General features: G+C 39.7%; 1 protein-coding gene across 5 annotated transcripts in view; it reads left to right on the forward strand.

The window, feature by feature from the left end:
- Positions 1-24845, forward strand: part of LOC138744630 (diacylglycerol O-acyltransferase 1-like) — a 132679-nt gene that overhangs the window by 47782 nt on the left and 60052 nt on the right. For all 5 annotated transcript variants that reach the window (XM_069901078.1, XM_069901079.1, XM_069901080.1 and 2 more), the window contains 3 exons: positions 17023-17151; positions 17243-17338; positions 21401-21504. In XM_069901078.1, the coding sequence (XP_069757179.1) occupies positions 17023-17151; positions 17243-17338; positions 21401-21504 (329 nt within the window). The remainder of the gene's footprint in view (positions 1-17022; positions 17152-17242; positions 17339-21400; positions 21505-24845) is intronic.

Below are 24845 nucleotides of genomic sequence, written 5' to 3' on the forward strand. Positions count from 1 at the left end.
GATTTTGCTTGCAATGGAGAGCAACGTGATTCCCCTGTAGTTTGAGCAGTCTGATTTCTCGCCTTTGTTTTTGTACAGGGTAATGATGATGGCATCACGAAGGTCCTGAGGCAGCTTTCCTTGGTCCCAGCAGAGCTTGAAAAACTCATGCAGTTTGGCATGCAGAGTTTTGCCGCCAGCCTTCCAGACCTCTGGGGGGGATTCCATCCATACCTGCTGCTTTGCCACTTTTCAGTTGTTCAATTGCCTTATATGTCTCTTCCCGGGTGAGGACCTCATCCAGCTCTAGCCTTAAGGGCTGTTGAGGGAGCTGGAGCAGGGCGGATTCTTGGACTGAGCGGTTGGCACTGAAAAGAGATTGGAAGTGTTCTGACCATCGGTTGAGGATGGAGATCTTGTCGCTGAGGAGGATTTTGCCGTCTGAGCTGCGCAGTGGGCTTTGGACTTGGGGTGAGGGGCCGTACACAGCCTTTAGAGCCTCGTAAAAACCCCTGAAGTCGCCAATGTCCGCGCTGAGCTGGGTTCGTTTGGCAAGGCTAGTCTACCACTCAAGGTGAGCCTGGTGGGCAGCTCGCTTCTTTGCCAGCAGCTCCTGGATTTCCTGGTTGTTTTCGTTGAACCAGTCCTTGTTTTTCCTGGAGGAGAAGCCCAGTACCTCTTCAATGGATTGCAGTATGGCAGTCTTCAGCTGATCCCAGAGGGTTTCAGGGGACGAGTCCGTGAGGTGGATTGCATCCTCGAGCTTTGCTTTGAGGTTTGCCTGGAAGTTTCCTCTCACTTCGTCTGACTGCAAGTTTTCAACATTGAACCTCTTTCTAGGGGCTTTTACTGTTCCTAGACTTTGGCTTGAAGTGAAGGTTGAGCTTGCAGTGAACCAGCCGGTGGTCAGTGTGGCATTCCGTGCTGGGCATGACCCTGGTGTGGAGCACATCTCATTTATCTCTTTCTCGCACCAGGACGTAGTCCAGGAGGTGCCAGTGTTTGGATTGGGGATGCATCCATGTAATCTTCAGGCTGTCCCTCTGCTGAAAAAGGGTGTTTGTAATAACAAGCCGCTGTTCTGCGCAGAGCTCCAACAGGAGGCACCCGTTGTCGTTGCACTTGTCGACACCATGCTTGCCCAGGATTCCTGGCCAGGTTTCTGAGTCTTTGCTGACGCAAGCGTTGAAGTCGCCAAGGATGACAACCTTGTCGGATGTAGGGGTGCATTGAATGAGGTTGCGCAGGTCAAGGTCAGTGTAGAACTTGTCCTTTTCTGCTGGTTCCGCCTGGAGGGTTGGAGCATAGACGATGATGAGGATGATGCGACGCTTGTTTTGAAGGGGGAGTCGCATGGACATGATCCGGTCCGAGTGGCCTGTCGGGAGGTTTTCAAGTTTGGAGGCAATGGAGTTCTTGACCATGAAGCCTACACCAGATAGGCGTCATTCATCCATAGGCTTGCCAGACCAGTAGAGTGTGTAGCCCGCGCCGCATTCTTGGAGGCTGCCTACATCTGCAAGGCGGACTTCACTGAGAGCGGCTATGTTGATGTCAAGTGTGAGGAGTTCATGTGCGATGAGGGCAGACCGACGTTCAGGTCGGTGGCTGTCAGCCTTGTCTAGCATGGTTCTGATGTTCCAGCATGCTAGCTTGAGTTTGTGAGCATCTTTGGAGGGGGAGGACGTAGAGGGGGAGGATGTGGACATGTCCTCAGGCCTGCGCAAAGGAACTTTTAGGTGGAGTGCAGTGTGCGCAGTACTGGACCCACCCTTTACACCCATGGTTCGTGTGCCGTGACCAAGCAAGCTGGGACGTGGCAGTGAGGTCCTTGGGTCGTAGGTTTTATATCGGAGTGGCCTTCTCCTATGCAGGTTTCTTACCCGGGCTGGAGGGGCCTGCCTCCCCTCCTAGGTCTTTTTAATGTAATCAAAACAGAAATTGATAAATTTCTTGTTATAAAGTAAATCAAGAGATGTGTGATTAGCACAGGAAAGGGATGCTGAAATAAACCATTCTTCTTTCTTCTTTGGCTTGGCTTCGCGGACAAAGATTTATGGAGGGGTAATGTCCTCGTCAGCTGCAGGCTCGTTTGTGGCTGACAAGTCTGATGCAGGACAGGCAGACACAGTAGCAGCGGTTGCAAGGGAAAATTGGTGGGTTGGGGTTGGGTGTTGGGTTTATCCTCCTTTGACTTTTGTCAGTGAGCTGGGCTCTGCGGTCTTCTTCAAAGAGGTTGCTGCCCACCGAACTGTGAGGCACCAAGATGCACGGTTTGAGGCGATATCAGCCCACTGGCGGAGGTCAATGTGGCAGGCACCAAGAGATTTCTTTAAGCAGTCCTTGTACCTCTTCTTCGGTGCACCTCTGACTTGGTGGCCAGTGGAGAGCTCGCCATATAACATGATCTTAGGAAGGCGATGGTCCTCCATTCTGGAGATGTGACCTACCCAGCGCAGTTGGATCTTCAGCAGCGTGGATTCAATGCTGTCGGCCTCTGCCATCTCGAGTACTTCGATGCTGGTGGTGAAGTCGCTCCAATGAATGTTGAGGATGGAGCGGAAACAACGCTGGTGGAAGCGTTCTCGGAGCCGAAGGTGATGCCAGTAGAGGACCCATGATTCGGAGCCGAACAGGAGTGTGGGTATGACAACGGCTCTGTAAATGCTAATCTTTGTGAGGTTTTTCAGTTGGTTGTTTTTTCCAGACTCTTTTATGTAGTCTTCCAAAGGCGCTATTTGCCTTGGCGAGTCTGTTGTCTATCTCTTTGTCGATCCTTGCATCTGATGAAATGGTGCAGCCGAAATAGGTAAACTGGTTGACCGTTTTGAGTTTTGTGTGCCTGAAGGAGATGTGGGAGGGCTGGTAGTCATGGTGGGGAGCTGGCTGATGGAGGACCTCAGTTTTCTTCAGGCTGACTTCCAGACCAAACATTTTGGCAGTTTCCGCAAAACAGGACGTCAAGCGCTGAAGAGCTGGCTCTGAATGGATAAACCATTAGTCATGACAAAATAGGCAAGTCCTGCTTCTATTGCTTATGTTCTTAATCTTAAGCTGGTTCAGGAATATACTTTCTATTCCAGGTCAGACTTTAAAAAAAAAATGTATTGTTGGTTGCACAAATTACTTTTGGCCTACATTTTGGCATCACATTTGAATTAAATGTGTTAATTTAAGATGGAAAAGCATGAAATTTACTTGAACAATAGTCACTCTGGCCATTTTTGGGGGCCTTTAACATTTGAACAGATTGTGCCAGCTGCACTTTATAATGAGCATGTGCTTCCTGCCTGTTGCATTCAAGGTGGAGATTGTCCCAAAAAACAGGTGTGGTTATCCAAACCTGCAGCAAAGGCAGGATTAATTTGCACTGCAGAATTAGTGGATACAAAATTTGGATCCAGATAACTTTTGAAGGACAATGAATTCCATTTAAATTCCAAAACTACATCTGATGCATAAAAATACTTGGATGATGCATGTCTTTCCAGATGCAATATAGGTACAGTTGTTATTATCTGCACAGCTCAAGGTCACCTGAAGTACACGTTAGACGGCTGAGGACCAGTGGCTCTCACATCCATCATCACGAAGTGCTCCAAGAAACTGGTTAGACTCACATCAGCTCAAAACTCCCAGACAACCTCAAAAGGTTCACACCGTCTCCATTGCTCTTTGCCCTGGAACATCTGGATAACAAGGACACCAAGGATAAAGTACTATTCACTGCACCGACTTTAATATTACAGAGCCAAATAAGCCATCCTCTAACTACAAGATGTTGGCTTCAGCACTCCCCTCTGCAACTGCATCCACAATTTCCTGTCTTGTCATCCATGATCAGTGAGGATAGTGGTTGTGGTTCCTCCACAACCAGTCTTAACAATGATGCCCTGCAAGGCTGCATTCTTAGCCTCATACCTGTGTGGCCAAACACTTCTCCGTTTCCAACAATAAATTTGCAGATAATACCATTTTTGTAGGTTAAATCTCAAACAACTACAAGTTAGAATATAGAAGGAATAGAAAAGAAATGGAGAGACTAGAGGCTTGCTGCCAGGACAATACAGTCAGCAAGACGAAGAAGCAGTCATAGATTTCCAGAAGAAGGGTGTAGCTCACTCCCCCGTCTGTATCAATGCACTCAGGTGGAATAGAAGACAGCTTTAGTTAAACTTCTCTAATGACCTGACCTGGCTCATCCACACTAATGCAGTAAACAAAGAAAAACTCTAGCGCCTCTACTTCTTCAGAAGCCTCAGGAAATCTCATCTGTCACTAGCATCTCAGAACAATTCCTACTGATGCACCGTGGAAAGTATCTCTAGTCAAGATGCACCAATGTATGCTATGGGAACTGCTCTGTCCAAAATACCAAGTATTTGCAGAGGGTTGTGAATGAGCTCAGATCATACAACAGTCTTCCATTGATTCCATCTACATTTCCTGCTGCCTTGGAAAAGTCAATCCTACCTGGCTACACTTGTTCTCTCTCTCACCTTTTTTTAAGACACAGCATGGTAACATGCCATTTCAACCTACAAGCCCATATCACCCAATTAATCTACCCCCCCCCCCCTTACGTTGCAAACAGTGGGAGGAAACCGGAGCCCCCAGGGGAAAACTCATACAGACACAGAAGAGAATGTACGAACTTCTTACAGCCTGCTTGGGATTCAAACCCCCTGTCCCGATCACTGGCGCTGTTAAGGCATTGCACTTACCACTACACCAACTGTGCCGCCACAAAGGGCAAAGCTACGATTCTGTTGGAAGAAGGTTCAGGAGTATGAGATCATGCATCTCCAGAGTTAAATATAGCTTTTTTACTGCTGTTATTAGACTCCTGAATGAGCTTCCTACTAGTAAAATAATATTGCCTTTGCTACTAACTGATCTCTCTCTAACTCTGCACTGGAATTTTCATACAATTGTGTGGATGGGTTGACTAGCTGGATTGCATGCAAAACAAATTTTCTTACTGCACCTCAGTACACATGACAATGAATTTGTAGTGTTGCCCTTTGGAAATGAACACCTGCTAATTTTCTTTCTTAATCATGCATAGATGAATGTATGCTTAGCAGCCAAGATGACACCATTCACCCTCCTGATCCCTATCCAACTACTGAAAATAAAGGAATGAATAATTTTTAGATTGGTATATTTTGTTTTCTGCTGGTTATACATATTTGATGCTTATGGAGTTTTTGAAAGTCTGCAAACTTCAAATTCTTTAAATAATTCACTAATGTGGATCATTAAAAACAGATGATTCCTGTTCTATTCTTGTTTTTAATCTTTCCACACACACAATTATTTATTCCTATGAGTTGCAATGAATGGTGATGAATCTCCAATGAGTGAACTAGAAGTGGCTGTGGAAAATTACTTCAAGAACCTTAGACTTGAGAGAAAATGATAATTTACAGGAGGTTGAAGCCATATGATGATAAACAAGAAAGTCTGCAGATGCCATTTGGTGTTCTGGAAATCAGAAGATACATAGGTGTGAGTGATGAGGGGTACTGTCATCCTACTAGAGACAGCATACACTTCTCCAGTTGCAACATTGCCACTTGCATGAGGATGTGTATCCGTAATAGAAGAGAGCATCAATAAAGCAAATTTATGCGGGAAGGGAAGTAATAGAAAGGAAGATAGGATGCAATGTCAGCACTGAAATCCAATTTGAGGAGATTAAAGTAATGATGATGTTTTTTGGACCTTATACCTAGGCAAGTTAGAAATGATAAGGTGGTGAGGTACTGTTCATGCATTTCTGACCTCCCTTGATTTCCTTTTGAATCAGGGATCCTCTAGAGCATACATGTCAAACTCTGGCCCGTGGGCCAAATTTGGCCCGCGATATAATTATATTTGGCCCGCAAGATCATTTCAAAAATGTATTAGAGGTGGCCCGCTGGCCGCCGCGCCAGTATAGCGCATGCACAGCTAATACTATAAATCCCAGAATGCATTGGCGTCAGCCCGCTAATCGCCCCCACCTCCTCTGTTTACGTTGCAGGGTCTCACCGTGAACTCTGGTTTTGGGGCCTGGCCAGTGTCAGGGGAAGCCAAGGCCGCTTCCCAGTGCCCGGAACCGGAGGCCTCGGGCCTGACCTCGCCAGGACCGTTGCCCACTCCCCCCTCCCTGCCGCAGGCCGACCCGCGACTCACGGTGACGGGGCCGCTGATCTGCCGAGATGCCGCCCTGCAGCGAGAGCCGATGCCCCCGCACTGTCGTTGTCCAACCCGATCGCCCGCAAACCCCGCCCTCCCGCACACAGGCCTGAGTAAGTATTATGAACTTTAATCTCAGGATAAAACGATCTTCCAATAGTTTCATGTGACAATGATAAATATATTCCTGGTTAAAAATGGTCCTGCACCTGGATACAAGCTCATTAGGCATAAAACTTGAAAAGTGTGTAAATCAAAGGATATCTGTACCAATGGAAAAAGGGCATGGCAAATAACCCTGTGCCAGGAATCATGTTATTCTCCCACATTCTCAATACCCCTCAGATTTTACTATTCAACAGCACACTAGCAACATTTGACAAATCCTCTATAGAGAAATATTATTTATTGAATATTTTATTTCTCATTTGTTAATGCTTCTGGAAAGAGTTTATCCAAAACTATTATTAAACATTTATTTTAATAAGAAAAAGTTTAACATTACATATGTTGAAAGAAGAGAAAACATGCAGATGTTGTTGAAAATTTTCAATAAATATTTAGTTCGGCCCTCGACTTAGTCCAAGTTTTTAAGTTTGGCCCTCCGTGAATTTGAGTTTGACACCCCTGCTCTAGAGGACCCATTCTCAACTTTCTTTTGGGCTATGGCCCCCTTAGGACTCTGCTATAAATTTATAGGTCCCTTCCCTGTGAAGCAGTCATTTAATTGGTTTCTTCAATATTTCTCTCCAACTGACCACATAAAAAAAACATTAAACATATTTTATGATTTCAGTCTGTGGCACCCCTTAAATGTGCTCTGGCCCCCTGTTAAGAATGGTTGCTCGAGACTGTTCCTTAAGCTACTTAGTCATAAAGTTTGATACACCTCAGGTATACACTAACTATTTCACTCACATTCGGCAAAGTCCATTCATTTGTTTTTCTTTATTTCTATCCATTAATGTTTTCAATTAGTGGAGGTCTCGTGATCAGAGGTATTTGGAAACTCCATGAGATGTCAGTAGACAATCAGGAAGTCTGTGGGCAGGGACTACCTCCTGCAACCCAGTTTTTGCTTTCAGTAATCATTTTGTGGAAGGGTTGCTAAAGCAACACCAATTGGATCTTAGGAGAAATGCAGCTGAAAATGCGTAATTTGGCTGTAGAGCCAGCATGGGCAGTAATTACAAGATGCAGGGAATGGGACTCCGCATGTTCATCCAGCCCATTATCACATTCCTTACTGTTAATCTGCTTCCATTTAGAAATCCCATCTCCAAATTAACAGTTAATTAATTACACCTAATTATAATTTTGTGCCATATAACAATGTATTAAGTGTTTTTATTTTCATTTACTCTATCATGTACATTAAATATTTCTATATTCCTTTTGACCACACATAATATTTGCAATGTTCTTATTCTATTTCCTTTTATAACTTGTACTATCTATTTTCTCATAGAATATTTATGTAACTAAAGTTGGCTATTTGTCCCTTCATGTTCATGCTGGTTTTGGTGTTCTTTGTATTTTCACCATCACATGATCTATGCCATTTTTTTCTTTTCTACAATCAATATACAAGTGTCATGTTGACTGTTATTTCTTCAATATGCATAACTTGCATATAATCTTTCCCCATTAGTATTAAAACCTACAGCTCTTTATTGGGGTGGCACGGTTAGCAAAGCAGTTAATGCAATGCTATTACAGCGCCAGCAACCCAGATTTGAATCTGGCACTTTCTGTAAGGAGTTTGTACATTCTCCTTGTGTCTGTGTGGGTTTTGACTGGATGCTCCTGTTTCCTCCTTCCCTTCAAAACATACAGGGTTTGTAGGTCAATTGGCATATTTGGCCGGCACAGGCTCATGAGGCGGAAGGGCCTGTTACCATGCTGATTGTCCATAGTTAAAAATTTAATTCTTTCTTGAATACCTCCCATTAATTTAAGTGTTTAGCTATTTTACTGGAGACTATCTCCCTATATTGCACAGGAGTCAAGGATCTTCACTGAAAGCTGATATTTTATAGTCTACCACTTGTTCATACAGTATTGTTTATATCACATTTCAATACTGATCTCTCTTGGAAGGTGATGTTGGGATGACAGTATTGTGATCTACAATGATGGTAGATATTAGATCATACTTGACAAACCGGATTGAGTTTTTCGAGGGGGTTACAAAAAAGATTGATGAAGGGAAGGCTGTGGATGTTGTCTATTTAGACTTTAGTAAAGCTTTTGACAAAGTTCCCCACAGGAGGTTAGGAAAAAAGGTGGAGGCATTAGGTATAAGTAAGGAGGTAGTGAAATGGATTCAGCAATGGTTGGATGGGAGGTGTCAGAGAGTACTGGTAGAAAATTGTTTGTCAAATTTGAGGCCGGTGACTAGTGGAGTTCCTCAGGGATCGGTCCTGGGTCCACTATTGTTTGTTATATATATTAACGATCTGGAAGAAGGGGTGGTAAATTGGATAAGTAAGTTTGCAGATGATACAAAGATTGGTGGTGTTGTGGACAGTGAGGAAGATTACCGTAGCTTAAAAAGAGATATAGGAAAGCTAGAGGAGTGGGCTGAGAAATGGATGATGGAATTTAATACAGATAAGTATTAAGTGTTGCATTTTGGAAAGGCAAATCTAAATAGATCATATACATTGAATGGTAGACAATTGAGGAGTGCAGAGCAACAAAGGGATTTAGGAGTTATGGTAAATAGTACCCTCAAAGCTGAAACTCAGGTAGATAGAGTGGTGAAGAAGGCATTTGGAATGTTGGCCTTCATAAATCGGAGTATTGAATTCAAGAGTAGGGATGTTATGATGAGATTGTACAAAGCATTGGTGAGGCCAAGTTTGGAATACTGTGTGCAGTTTTGGTCACCGAATTATAGGAAGGATATAAACAAAATAGAGAGAGTGCAGAGAAGGTTCACAAGAATGTTGACAGGATGTCAGGGTTTGAGTTACAGAGAAAGGTTGAGCAGCCTGGGGCTTTTTTCTCTGGATCGTAGAAGATTGAACGAGGATTTGATGGAGGTGTTCAAGATTTTAAAAGGGACAGAGAGTGTCACCGTGGATAGCCTTTTTCAATTAAGAGTGGGAGATATTCAAACCAGAGGCCATGGTTTGAGATTGCAGGAGGAAAATATATAAGCGGAATAAGCTTCTGGCAGAGGTGGTTGAAGCAAGGACGTTATTTACATTTTTTTAATTTTTTTTATTTTTTTATTTTTCACACCATAAACCACATTGACCATGATACATACATTTTCCTTTTCAAATTTATACAGTGTCATTTTCTCCCCCCCCTCCTCCCATCCCACCCTCCCTACCTCCCTCCCCATCCATTTAAAGTACAAAATCTAAGATACACTAAACCAGTCAAACAATGTTGTCATTCAATAAAAATAAACAAGAAATTCTACTGAGTCAATTCTTTTCATTTCCTTCTCCTTTCGTTAATTTAGGTAGTGTTAGGTAAAAACATCATGAGCTGGGAATGTAGAAGGAGTCACCCAGTGCTGGGCCGTAACAAGATGCAGTTGTGACCTTGTACTCTCAAGATAAGAGTGGGGATGACAAATTGATGTGCAGGAAACTAGCAGAGAAGGATAGCAACAGTTTATTCATTGGACAATGTCATGGTATGATAATTTACTAAGTACGTATCCTAAGGTATATAAAAAACACCACTTGCTGATAACGGCAGAATGCACCTTCTCCAACTAACACTGTTAGTTGCAAGTGTTACAATCCGGCAATAAAGAACAAAGAACCTTGATTTCGACTCAGTCTGGTGTTTGACTCACTCATTCATGAACAAAGCAGACCTAACAGTAGTCAATGTCCCCGGTAGGTTTTCTCTATTGTGTTTCATGTAAGGCTCCCATATTTGTTCAAATATTTCAATATTATTTCTTAAACTATATGTTATTTTTTCTAATGAAATACATTTATTCATTTCTATATACCATTGTTGTATTTTCAAATTATCTTCCAATTTCCAGGTTGACATAATACATTTTTTTGCTATGGCTAGAGCTATCTTAACAAATCTTTTTTGTGCACCATCCAAATCAATTCCAAATTCTTTGTTTTTTATGTTAATTAGGAGGAAGATCTCTGGATTTTTTGGTATATTGTTTTCTGTAATTTTATTTAATATCTGGTTTAGATCTTCCCAAAAGTTTTCTACTTTCTCACATGTCCAGATTGCATGAATTGTTGTTCCCATTTCTTTTTTACATCGAAAACATCTGTTAGATACTGTTGGGTCCCATTTATTTAACTTTTGAGGTGTAATGTATAGCCTGTGTATCCAGTTATATTGTATCATACGTAACCTCGTATTTATTGTATTTCTCATTGTTCCAGAACATAACTTCTCCCATGTTTCCTTTTTTATCTTTATATTTAAATCTTGTTCCCATTTTTGTTTAGTTTTACCATTTGTTTCCTCATTCTCCTTTTCTTGCAGTTTAATATACATATTTGTTATAAATCTTTTGATTATCATTGTATCTGTAATCACATATTCAAAGTTACTTCCCTCTGGTAACCTCAGACTGTTTTCTAATTTGTCCTTCAAGTAGGATCTCAATTGGTAATATGCCAGCACTGTCTCTTGGGTTATATTGTATTTATCTTTCATTTGTTCAAAGGATAATAATCTATTTCCTGAAAAACAATTTTCTATTCTTTTGATCCCTTTTTTCTCCCATTCTCTAAAGGAAAGGTTATCTATTGTAAAAGGGAGTAACTGATTTTGCGTCAATATTAGTTTTGGTAATTGGTAATTAGTTTTGTTCCTTTCTACATGAATCTTCTTCCAAATATTAAATAGATGATGTAATACTGGAGAACTCCTACGTTGTACCAATTTTTCATCCCACTTATATAATATGTGTTCAGGTATCTTTTCCCCTATTTTATCTAGTTCTAATCTAGTCCAATCTGGCTTTTCCCTTGTTTGGTAAAAATCTGATAGGTATCTTAATTGTGCGGCTCTATAATAATTTTTAAAGTTTGGCAGTTGTAAGCCTCCTTGTTTATAACATTCTGTTAATTTATCTTGTGCTATCCTTGGTTTCCCCCTTTCCATAAAAATTTCCTTATTATTTTCTTTAACTCCTTGAAGAATTTCTCTGTCAAGTGTATTGGCAATGCCTGAAATAGGTATAATATCCTTGGGAAAATGTTCATTTTAATAAAGTTTATCCTTCCTATTAGTGTTAATGGTAAATCTTTCCAATGCTCTAAATCGTCCTGTAATTTTTTCATTAGTGGATAATAATTGAGTTTATATAGATGGCCGAGATTTTTATTTATTTGTATACCTAGGTATCTTATTGCCTGCATTTGCCATCTGAATGGTGATTCCTTCTTAAATTTTGAGAAATCCGCATTATTCATTGGCATTGCTTCACTTTTATTTACTTTAATCTTGTAACCCGACACTTCTCCATATTCCTTCAATTTCTTATATAATTCTTTTATTGATAGTTCTGGTTCTGTTAAGTATACTATAACATCATCCGCAAATAAACTGATTTTATATTCCTTGTCTTTTATTTTTATCCCTTTTATATTATTTTCTGTTCTTATCAATTCTGCTAGTGGTTCTATAGCTAACGCGAACAATAAGGGTGATAGTGGGCATCCCTGCTGTGTTGACCTGCTTAAGTTAAATTGCTTTGATATATATCTATTTTCTGTCACTTTCGCCAATGGCCCCTTATATAATGCTTTAATCCAATTAATATACTTCTCTGGTAAACTGAATTTTTGCAATACTTTGAATAAATAATTCCATTCTACTCTGTCAAAGGCCTTCTCTGCGTCTAAAGCAACTGCTACTGTTGGCGCTTTACTCCCTTCTACTGCATGAATTAAGTTAATAAATTTACAAATATTGTCTGTTGTGCGTCTTTTTTTAATAAATCCAGTTTGGTCTAGATTTACCATTTTAGGTACATACTCTGCTAATCTGTTTGCTAATAGTTTAGCTATTATCTTATAATCTGTGTTAAGTAATGATATTGGTCTATATGACGCTGGTGCGAGTGGATCTTTTCCTTGCTTTAGTATTACTGTAATTATTGCTGTTTTACATGAATCTGGCAAGCTTTGTGTTTTATCAATCTGGTTGATTACTTCCAGGAGGGGAGGAATTAATAAATCTTTAAATGTTTTATAGAATTCTATTGGGAATCCATCCTCTCCTGGTGTTTTATTATTTGGTAATTTTTTAATTATCTCTTGTATTTCTACTATTTCAAATGGTTCTATTAATTTATTTTGTTCCTCTATTTGTAATTTCGGTAGTTCAATTTTAGTTAAAAATTCATCTATTTTGCCTTCTTTCCCTTCGTTTTCAGTTTGGTATAATTGTTCATAGAATTCTCTAAAGTTTTCCTTGATCTCCGTTGGATTATATGTGATTTGTTTGTCTTTTTTCCTTGATGCCAATACCATTTTCTTAGCTTGTTCTGTCTTAAGCTGCCATGCTAGAATTTTATAGTTATAGTTCATAATATTTCTGTTTAGTCTTCATTATGTTCTTCTCCACCTTATATGTTTGTAGTGCTTCATATTTTATTTTTTTATCTGCCAATTCTCTTCTTTTAGTTGTATCTTCCTTCATTGCTAATTCTTTTTCTATATTTACTATTTCTCTTTCCAACTGCTCTGTTTCCTGATTATAGTCCTTCTTTAACTTGGTTACATAACTTATTCTTCTTTGGCTTGGCTTCGCGGTCGAAGATTTATGGAGGGGGTAAATGTCCACGTCAGCTGCAGCCTCGTTTGTGGCTGACAAGTCCGATGCGGGACAGGCAGACACGGTTGCAGTGGTTGCAGGGGAAAATTGGTTGGTTGGGGTTGGGTGTTGGGTTTTTCCTACTTTGTCTTTTGTCAGTGAGGTGGGCTCTGCGGTCTTCTTCAAAGGAGGTTGCTGCCCGCCGAACTGTGAGGCGCCAAGATGTACGGTTTGAGGCGATATCAACCCACTGGCGGTGGTCAATGTGGCAGGCACCAAGAGATTTCTTTAGGCAGTCCTTGTACCTCTTCTTTGGTGCACCTCTGTCACGGTGGCCAGTGGAGAGCTCGCCATATAACACGATCTTGGGAAGGCGATGGTCCTCCATTCTGGAGACGTGACCCACCCAGCGCAGCTGGATCTTCAGCAGCGTGGACTCGATGCTGTCGGCCTCTGCCAGCTCGAGAACTTCAATGTTAGGGATGAAGGCGCTCCAGTGAATGTTGAGGATGAAGCGGAGACAACGCTGGTGGAAGCGTTCTATGGAGCCGTAGGTGATGCTGGTAGAGGACCCATGATTCGAAGCCGAACAGGACTGTGGGTATGACAACGGCTCTGTATACGCTTATCTTTGTGAGGTTTTTCAGTTGGTTGTTTTTCCAGACTCTTTTGCGTAGTCTTCCAAAGGCGCTATTTGCCTTGGTGAGTCTGTTGTCTATCTCGTTGTCGATCCTTGCAGCCGAGATAGGTAAACTGGTTGACCGTTTTGAGTTTTGTGTGCCCGATGGAGATGTGGGGGGGGTCTGGTAATCATGGTGGGGAGCTGGCTGATGGAGGACCTCCGTTTTCTTCAGGCTGACTTCCAGGCCAAACATTTTGGCAGTTTCCGCAAAACAGGACGTCAAGCGCTGAATGGGCAACTAAAGCGGCATCGTCTGCAAAGAGTAGTTCATTATTTGCCCTCTAATGAACTCTTTCATTGCATCCCATAGTATAAACTTATCTTTCACTGATTCCGTATTTATTTCAAAATACATTTTAATTTGTCTTTCAATGAATTCTTTAAAATCCTGCCTTTTAAGTAGCATGGAGATTAATCTCCATCTGTACATTCTTGGAGGGATGTCCTCTAACTCTATTGTCTATATCAAGGGTGAATGGTCCGATAATATTCTAGCTTTATATTCTGTTTTTCTTACTCTATCTTGCATACGAGCTGATAACAAAAATAGGTATATTCTTGAGTATGTTTTATGTCTACCCGAATAATATGAATATTCCTTTTCCTTTGGGTGTTGTTTCCTCCATACATCCAAAAGTTGCATTTCTTCCATCAATTTAATTATAAATTTGGTTACTTTGTTCTTTCTGTTAATTTTTTTCCCAGTTTTGTCCATATTTGAATCCAAATACAGGTTGAAATCCCCTCCTATTAATATGTTCCCTTGCGTATCTGCTATCTTCAAAAAAATATCTTGCATAAACTTTTGATCTTCTTCGTTAGGTGAATATACATTGAGTAGATTCCAAAACTCCGAATATATCTGACATTTTATCATTACATTTCTCCCTGCTGGATCTATTATTTCTTCTTCTATTTTAATTGGCACATTTTTACTAATTAATATAGCTACTCCTCTTGCTGTTGAATTATACGACGCTGCTGTTACATGTCCTACCCAATCTCTCTTTAATTTCTTGTGCTCCAATTCAGTTAAATGTGTTTCTTGCACAAATGCTATATCAATTTTTTCTTTTTTCAGTAAATTTAGCAGTTTCTTCCTTTTGATTTGGTTATGTATTCCGTTAATATTTAAAGTCATATAGTTCAACGTAGCCATTTCATACTTTGTTTATCTTCCCTTTCCGTTTCTCCATCATCACCTTTCCTTCTTATCCATTTCTGCTTTCTTGTTTTGAACACTTTATAAGACAACATTTCTAAAATATCAAACATTTTCCTTATTCTCCTATTTAAAACTTCTTTAACCCCATTCTCCCCTCCCCCTCCTGAGTTGCCCTTTATCCCTTGTCAGGCAACCACATCTCCCCTCTCCATTTGGATTTGCGAATTCACTCGCAAACGTCAACTGATTTTGCAGTGACTGTAACTCCTCCCCACCCAGCCCCCCCGGAAAAGATTTCAGTTTTCATATGTAACAAAGGTCACTCTTTTAATTCCCTCCTTATTCCCTCTATTCCCTTTCCCTCCTTTATTAATTCTTATCTATACTCTATATATTTTCCTCTAAATACGGATACATTCATGTATACACACTATAAAACTATATATATATATATATATATATACATACATACACACACATATACTCCTATACACACATACATATAGTTCGTGGCCATTTTTGCTCTCGTTACGTCTTCATCTCTCTGTCTGTTTTGTAGTTGTTCTGCAAATTTTCGTGCTTCCTCCGGATACGAGAATCGTCTGTTTTGTTGCCCTGGAATAACTATTTTAAGTACCGCTGGGTACTTAAATTTATAAATTTATATCCTTTTTTCCATAAGATCGTTTTTGCTGTATTGAACTCCTTCCTCTTCTTCGGGAGTTCAAAACTTATGTCTGGATAGAAAAAAATTTTTTGACCTTTATATTCCAGTGGCTTTTTGTCTTCTCTTATTTTCTTCATTCCTTTCTCCAATATATTTTCTCTTGTTCTATATCTTAAGAATTTTACTAAAATAGATCTTGGTTTTTGCTGCGGTTGAGGTTTCGGGGCTAAAGTTCTATGTGCCCTCTCTATTTCCATTTCTTCCTGTAATTCTGGTCTTCCTCGGACCCTGGGGATCCAATCTTTTATAAATTCTCTCATATTCTTGCCTTCTTCATCTTCCTTAAGGCCCACTATCGTTATATTAATTCTTCTATTATAGTTTTCTATTATATCTATCTTCTGAGCTAACAGCTAATGTGCCTCTTTAACTTTTTTATTAGATTCTTCTAATTTCTCTTTTAAGTCTTCTACTTCCATTTCTACAATTATTTCTCGTTCTTCCATATTTTCCACTCTTTTTCCTATCTCTGACATGACCATTTCTATTTTATTCATTTTTTCTTCTGCATTCTTAATTCTTCTTTTTATCTCATTAAATTCTTGTAATTGCCATTCTTTCACTGATTCCATTTATTCTTTTTAAAAAGATACATCCATTGTCTTGCCTTTCTCTTCTTCTTCCATTTCTTTCTGTTCTTCTTCTTTTTCCTCTGGGTTGACCATCTGTTGTGTCCTTGTTTTCTTTTTACCCTCTTCTTTCTTGTTGTCGTTATTGTCTGTGTTCTGCACCTGTTGCTGTGCTGCAGGTGTCTCTCTCAGCTGTGGAGATCGACTCCGCAGCTGTTCCCCCCTCCCGTCAGTGTGTTTTTTTTCATGCGCGGTTGCGCACTTTTACTCGGCTCTGTGAGCCATTTTTGTAGACCCGAGCCCGGGACTTCCACTGACCTGAGGGAGCGGGCTTCTCTCTCCACGGCGGGCCTCTTCAGACAGGTAAGGCCTTCACCTTCTTCTTCCGACGTTCTTTCTTCCTCTTTTCTTCCTGTTGTTTTCGACTTTTCTCTCTTCGCTGCCATTTTCTTCTCACCTTTATTTTTACTTTATTGTAAATTTTAATCTTGTACCTTTGTGCTTTGTGTGTTTTTTTTTTAACTTTTCGGGAGAGGGCTGGAATTCCCTGACCGGCCACTACTCCATCACGTGACTCCTCCCGACGTTATTTACATTTAAGGAAAGACTGGATAATTACATGGAGGGGAGAGGATTGGAGGGGTATGGACCAGGTGCTGGTCAGTGGGACTAGGAGGGTGGGGATTTGTTCCGGCATGGAGTAATAGGGTCAAACTGGCCTGTTCTGTGCTGTATATGGTTATAAAGTACCTTGTACCTTTTTGAAGCTTGAGCATGATAGAAAAAAATGTTGTTAATCAGTTACTGACTCTGTCTTGGAAACTGGAATCAAACAAGGTCTCTGCTTTCTGGTATCACATTCTAGGCACAGAATAGTAAAATAACTAAACAAAATGATTTATCATATCCCTGTTTTCCTTCTCCCTTTTTGGATTATTTATGCATGCAGTTGGGTCAGCAATGGTATTAACAGTGCACAGCATCATTTTCATGAAGTTGTACTCATACCATGAGGTGAATAGGTGGCTTCGTGAAGAATGGGCGCCTTTGGGTCTCAAGTCAGCCATGAAACAACCAGGTAAATTTATATTAAATATTTTCAAGTAGTTTTACAGATTTTTCTCAGATTTTGACATCTTGTGACATTTATATACCAAATATTTTTACAGGCATTACATCATGTGTATTTGGGAATGATGAAAGCAACAGTTATTGGAACAACATTGATCAAGTTATTACTTATCCAGACAACTTGACAATAAGAGGTATAGAATTTACTTGTGTTTATTTTTTATAGATAATGGGATGTAATTATTTATTTTGTTATTATGGAAAATAGGAGGGTTGTTTTAATTCATTCATCATACCCTTATTCAATTCTTATATTTTTATTGATTGGGTTTTCTTTTCAGCTGTAAGAGTTTTAGGATAAAAGTAAAACAATCTTCCACCACTATAAAAAGAACATGGTGAAGATAGGTGCAAGAATTACCTCTTTACCTTATAACTTGAACTAGATGATAATATAGTTAAAATAGTGAGTAAAATTGTGGATGGCGCTAAATTTGATAGTGCGGTGGACAGTGCTTGAGTTACCACGAGAGGCTGGGTAACCAAGATATTTAAACGAGTCAAATGGACTCATGATGAAGGCTTTAGAGGATTACAACTGAGGAAGTCAACCAAGGAATGGCATATAAAATTTAATTCAGTCAAGTGTAAGGAGCTGCATTTGGTAAGTCAAACCAGGAGGACTTGCACAGTAAATGGCAGGGATCTGGGGAGTACTGTGGAATGGAGAGTCTTAGAAATACAGGATGGTGAAGAAAGGGGTTTTGCATGCTTGACTTCCTCAGTCAAGGCATTGAGTACAGGAGCTGGGATATCATGTTCCCACTTTACTAGATGTTCGTAAGGCCACATTCGGAGTATTGTGTGCAGTTCTGGTCCTTCAGCTATAGGAAGGATACAATTAAGATGGAAAGGTTGCAGAAAAGATTCACAATGATGGGCTTAAGTTATAAGGAGAGACTGGAAAAGCTAAGACTTCTTTCTCTGGAGTATAGGAAGCTGAGAGATAACTTTTTTGAGGTATATAAAATTCTGAGGGTCATAAATAAGATGAATACTTCTAGTCTTTTCCCTAGGGAAGGGGTCTGCAAAACTGGGTTTAAAGTGAGAGGGGAAGGTTTGAGGAACATGGAAGGGGTGGGGGGGGGGGCAACCTTTTCCATACAGAGAATGGTGGGTATATGAAATAAACTGTCAGAATTAAATACAATTGTGATTATTAAACATACTTGGATTGGAAAGTTTGCAGGGATATGGGCCAAATGCAGGCAAATGGGACTATCATAGATAAATTACTTGTTGATGTAAACAAATTGGGCTAAAGGGCATGTTTCCGTGATTCTATGGTATTAAAAAATAGCATGGACAAGAATAAGGAGAGAAAATTATCTCTTCATCCTGAGGCCTAAGCTGCACTGAATTTTCTTCTAGTACTCTTGTTAAGTTCAGCATACTGTTTATTGTGGGATCAGCTTGTCATATTTTCAAATTTTGGATAAGTAATTTTTTTTCAACTCTATTTGTGTTAAAGTTATGAAACAGTGGCTTTGGTTATTATTTTATGTTAGGATGTTGCTTTCCCTCAAAGAAGCTTGAAACGTTTCCTCTGTCCACCTAGTAATCTTTTCCTAAACTCATATTTGAGTGTTTGTATTAGAAATCTGGTCATGGGCATGTGAACCATGTAGCCTTCTATCTAGTAGAGTTAAATAAAGCGTGGCTAGGAAGAGGATTGGTCTCATTAAAGATTAACATGGCTATCCTTGTGTAGAACCACAGGAGATGGGAGAAATTTGAAAATAATATTTCTCATCATTCTTTACTGTGCGAATATTATAGAATTGAAGGAAATGATTTGTGATTTCCTGGGCCATATAAGAAATAAAATAAGTAGGAATTGGCAGCCATGGGGTGTATTAAGGTGGACAAATTCTCAGTCCCGCATAAACGACTGGCTTCCAAAATCAAGGCTCATGGGATTGGGGGCAAAGTATTGATGTGGATTGAGAACTGGCTGGCAGGTAGAAGACAGAGAGTTGGGATAAATGTCTCGTTTTCTGAGTGGCAGGCAGTGACCAGTGGGGTACCACAGGGATCTGTACTGGGACCCCAGCTGTTCACAATTTACATTAATGATCTGTATGAAGGGATTAGATGTAATATCTCCAAATTTGCAGATGACACTAAGCTAGGAGGGGTTGTGTGCACGGAAGAGGGGGTCAGGAAGCTCCAGTGTGATTTGGATAAATTGAGGGACTGGGGAGATACATGGCAAATGCACTACAATGTGGATAAATGTGAGGTTATCCACTTTGGTAATACAAACCGGAGGGCAGATTACTATTTGAATGGCAATAGATTAAGAGATAGGGAAGTGCAGAGAGACCTAGGGGTACTTGTACATCAGTTTCAGAAGGCGAGCATGCAGGTACAACAGGCGGTTAAAAAGGCAAATGGTATGTTGGCCTTCATATCAAGAGGGTTTGAGTATGGGAACAAGGATACCTTACTGCAGCTGTACAGGGCCTTGGTGAGACCCCACCTAGAGTATTGTGTGCAGTTTTGGTCACCTTATCTAAGGAAGGATGTTCTTGCAATGGAGAGAGTGCAGAGGTGATTCACCAGGCTGATACCTGGAATGGCAGGAATGACTTATGAGGAAAGATTGCGCAAATTGGGATTATACTCGCTGGAGTTTAGAAGATTGAGAGGGGATCTCATAGAGACCTATAAAATTCTGGCAGGACTGGACAGAATGGATGCAGATGGGATGTTTCCAATGATGGGAAAATCCAGAACCCGGGGCCATGGTTTGAGGATAATAGGCAAACCATTTAGGACTGAGATGAGGAGGAATTTCTTGACCCAGAGGGTGGTGAATCTGTGGAATTCATTGCCACAGAGGGCAGTAGAGGCAGGTTCATTAAATATATTTAAGAGGAAATTAGATATATTTCTTCAGTATAAGGGTATTAAAGGTTACGGAGAGAAGGCGGGGACGGGGTACTGAACTTTAAGATCAGCCATGATCTCGTTGAATGGCGGAGCAGGCTCGAAGGGTCGAATGACCTACTCCTGCTCCTCTCTTCTATGTTTCTAAGTGCATCTTTGCATGTGTGGTAAGGTTGGGATGAAAATACAAAGTTATATGGACCTGGAAATGGGAGTAGCCCAGAATGCCAATTTGGTCAGCACAAACAAGTTGGGGTGAAGGGCCAGTTCCATGCTGTTTGGCTCTAAAATTCTGTGACTATAATGTTTTCAGTGCTGGAGAAAATGGCTCGGTTTACATTGGGAACAAAATTTTGCAGGCTCATTATGAAATGCAACTCTCTACAAGGGAATCCTTGGTATTTTGAATGTTCAGGGCTTGAGGCTATGGATGCTGAGTTAGGGGAGTTTCAGGCACCTTTGCTTCCCTTATCCTGTTATTCTTTGAATTCCTCACAAACCTCAGGCTATGGGACTCCTTGCTCTTTCTGGAGCACCAAATGTTTTCTTGAAGTAAAACAAGAAAGTCTGCAGACACCATGGTTGAAGTAAAAAGACAATACTGTAGAAACTCAGCAGGTCATACAGTGTACTTTATATAACAAAGATAAAGATACATAACCAACATTTTGCCCTTGATGAAGGGCTCAAGCCCGAAATGTTGGTTATGTATCTATCTTTGCTATATAAAGTACATTGTTTGATCTGAGTTTCTCCAGCATTGTGTTTTTTAAATGTTATCTTGAATCAGCTGTGTTTTTCATGATGCAGCAATGACACTATAATCTCAATATGTACTTTTAGTTGTGGCTGAAAGTACAAAAATACTGTGATTACCTTCTTCCATTAGAAGACTGATGCCAACTTTACCCATCTGAAGAAGCTGTAAGTTTTAAGTTCATCATTCTCTTCTTCCTTGTAGAAACTTAAGATTCTTAAGATCAAAACTCATGGCATAAATTGCAGAACAATTAATATTTTTCTAGCAGGGTTGACACATTTTTTGCTCTTTTAGCTTGCACAAACATTTATTGTTTTTTGTTAATGTTAGGGTTTGAAATGAACACCTTCATAAAAACTTCAAAAAAAAACTTCTTATCACATTATTGTTCAATTCATCACAGTGGAAATGTATTCTGTAAATTTAATGTTTATTTATTTTTCATTTTGTGCCGAAGTATTCAAAGGGGAACTATGAAGGAAAATTACATCTATAATTATCACTAGTCAATGAAATGTAATTTTTTTGTGAATCTTCTTTTTAGATATTTACTATTTTTTACTTGCACCAACACTCTGTTACCAGATGAATTTCCCAAAATCTTCAAAAGTACGCATCCGTTTCCTTCTGAGACGTCTATTTGAAATGGTGAGAGACTGAATTCACTGCTCTGGAGTAACAAATGTCAACATTTTTTTCAAATTTCCGTTCATTGTGTTCCATATGTTATGAGGATGGGTGGATGACCAACGTACATGTTTTTGTATCTGATGTGCTGTAATCAGATGCAAGTTGATACAAACATAAACAATCTGTGATGGATCTACCTTTATTTCTACCTTCCCTACCACAAAGGCATATCTGACCTCACAGACAACTTTATTGCATGCCACAAAAATAAAAGCCTATTTTTCCCAAGGAACCAACCATTCTTAGTCACTTTAACAGAAATAAGGTACCTTTTACCTTGCATCATGATCTAAGCCTAGGTCTTGGTGTTTACATATATCAATGCTATTTACACTAATTTGTTGGACATTATGGGCATGTTATATAGATGATTCGCAGGAATATTTAGCATAAGTAAGTGAAAGGTGAACTTTTTTGTGTTTTATTGTTTTAGTCAATAAGTACAATAACTGCTTGAGTTATTACACCCCATGGTGTAATAATTTTATAATTCCAATTCTATAATCTTATGATTAGCATTAAAATAATGTTAACAGAAATGTGACCTGATTTTTAAAAGAAAGGAAAATAATCTCCTTGGCAAAGCGTAAGCAATTTGGTCCAGCTTTCCTCTCAACCACCTATTCCAGATTACTACAATACATGTGACAGAATTTGTCTCGAGAATAAATTCATTTACATAAGACCTGTATGGGAAATTTATTATCTCTCATTGCCAAGCATTTCATAGTTCTTTACTATACTTTCAGTACATGTCTGTGTAGTCAAACACAGCAACAATTCCATCATCATAGGCAGAATCTCTATCAACAATGAAGCAGAGTGCAGAAGAAAGATAGAGGGATTTGTGGTTTGGTGCCAGGTCAACAACTTTGCTCCCAATGTCAGCAAGACAGAGGAGTCGGTCATAGATTTCTGGAGGGGGATGCAGTCCACTCCCTAGTCCATATCAGTAGTGGTGCGGTGAAGATAGTAGACAACTTTAAGTTTCTGGGGGTTAAGCATATCCATTGACTTGACCTGGTCCACCCATGTTGATGCAGTGATACCAACCGCTCTACTTTCTCAGAAGCCTGAGGGAAAAGAAAATCACTATTTTGACTCATCCCACCCTCGCCATTGTTTTTTCACCCCTTCCTTCCCATCAGGATTCTCAAGTACAAAATCACACGCCTTCATATTTGAGGAGATTTTCTTTCTCATTCATTCACCTGACTGAACCATAAAATAGTAAAATTATGTTGCCTTTGTTCCACACCAACTGATCTCTCTCTGTAACTGTGCTTTTGTTCTATCTTGTTGTTCTATGAGATACCTGCAGTCTGCTGCTCGCGAAACAACCTCTATCACTATTTTTGATACATGTGACTTTAAACTTGGATTTGAACTTGAATGTTCAACCTGATAAACTATTATCCAATGGACAAAAGTCACCCTGAAGAAACCTATGAACCATTTCTTAGAAACTGGAGAAAGATGCCTCTGGCATACCATCTATGAAATTAACTACTTAACAGCAGTTCACTTCTGTGGATTCATTACACCCCACATGATAATTCCTTGAAATTCCATTTCCACCCCTCACCCATTGAAATAACTGCCTTGTTCTTTGATATTCATTATCTTTTGAAGCTTCTGGTTTGAACTAAATTGTAGGAAAAAAAATCCAGCAATGTCCAGTCAAAAGGTTTGTGTTAATTAAGATTTTACTTATGATCACTCCCAGTTTAAAGTGATTCCTGACTGTATGAGAACACAAGAAAGTAGTAAGGCTTGGCCACCTTGTCCCTGAAACCTGTCTTGGCGTTCAATGTGATCATGGCTGATCTATTACCCAGATCTCAACTACTATTCTGTTGCAATTCTCAATGTACCTGAATTTCTCTGATGTACGAAATCTTATCTACCTCTTCTTCCAAGCCTCAAATTATTTTGCCTCCAGAACTCTTTGGTTCAGAGAGTTCCCAGAGGTCTATTCAGTACATCTAGCACTCAATATTTCTTTGCTACCTGATAAAATGGCAACAAGAATTATTTTGACATTTTTGGATACTAGTCTAAACAGTAAAATCAGGCTCCTGCTTGCTATTTTCAACGCCTATAATTTCTCCCAACACTTTTCTCAGTCTTTCTTGTCACAATGTTTCATGTCCCTATTAAGATACTTTCTGCAGGAGAACAACTCATCTTCAGAACAAATTAAAAATTGTTCAACCCACACTATGCTTAATCTGGACACAGAACTCTTGGTCTGGCACCTGGGCTATCTATAGCAATCATTTCAAGCCACTGAAAAGAATAGCAATGGCATATTTACAGATCGTCCATACTCTACTAGATGATTAAGAACATTCACAACACTTTCACAGTCAGCACTTCTTAAACCTAACTGGTTCTGGTGAGTAGATGGTGTTATTCACATGCCCAACCCCTGACTCCTGGGCACTGTCACTAAGAGATCACCAGTTGGACAGAAGAAAAGATTCAAGGATATGCTCAAAACCTCCTTCATAAATTGGAGTATCTCCATTGACCTCAGAATCTAGGCTCGTGACTGTTGAAAGTGGTAAATCAGCTTTGGAATGATATTCAAACCTTTAGTGTATGCATTGGCATCAAAAGGAAGTCTTCTATAAACAGCTGATGGAATACACTATGTAACAAAATACCCAATTCTGATGCTAACCTCTTCATCTGCTTTGAAATCCACAAAACTGGAGTGGAAATAAGTCATCCAGGATTTCAAGGATTGACTAAAAATGTAAGAGAAAAACAAAATGGCAATGCCTTTGGAAAGAAAAGAATCAGTGAAGGTGTGTCTGTTGATTGAATCAGCATTTAGTTGCTCCTTTGGGACTGTTCTTACTCTACTGTCTTGTCAGGTGACTGAGTCTTGCAAGAGGCACTTGTTAAAGTTAACCTAATAATAAAATAAACCAAACAGCAGAACCAAAGAGCGCACAATCACTTTTTATTGTACTATGCTAGTTGGAGTGAGAAGTACAAAGAATGAGTAAACAATGAAACTCGTTCTCTGCACCTAACCTCACTCAACTCATACAACCTTTTGGTACATCTTATATAGTACTTTTGTCGGGAGTTTCACAAATTAATTGTACAGATTTATTGCAGCTGATTGTTCCAGCTTTTCATAAACATCCATCTGTGTGGATATGCAGCTTAATTAATGTTAGGTTAATTGTTGGTCATTCGATATTAATTGAGCCCTGTCTTGTAGTTTTGTTATGAAACATATCTGGCAACCTTGTTCCAATCTGTTGCCTAATTGAGATTCTTTA

This window comes from Narcine bancroftii, chromosome 10 (assembly GCF_036971445.1).
Source record: "Narcine bancroftii isolate sNarBan1 chromosome 10, sNarBan1.hap1, whole genome shotgun sequence".
Taxonomy (NCBI): Eukaryota; Metazoa; Chordata; class Chondrichthyes; order Torpediniformes; family Narcinidae; genus Narcine; species Narcine bancroftii.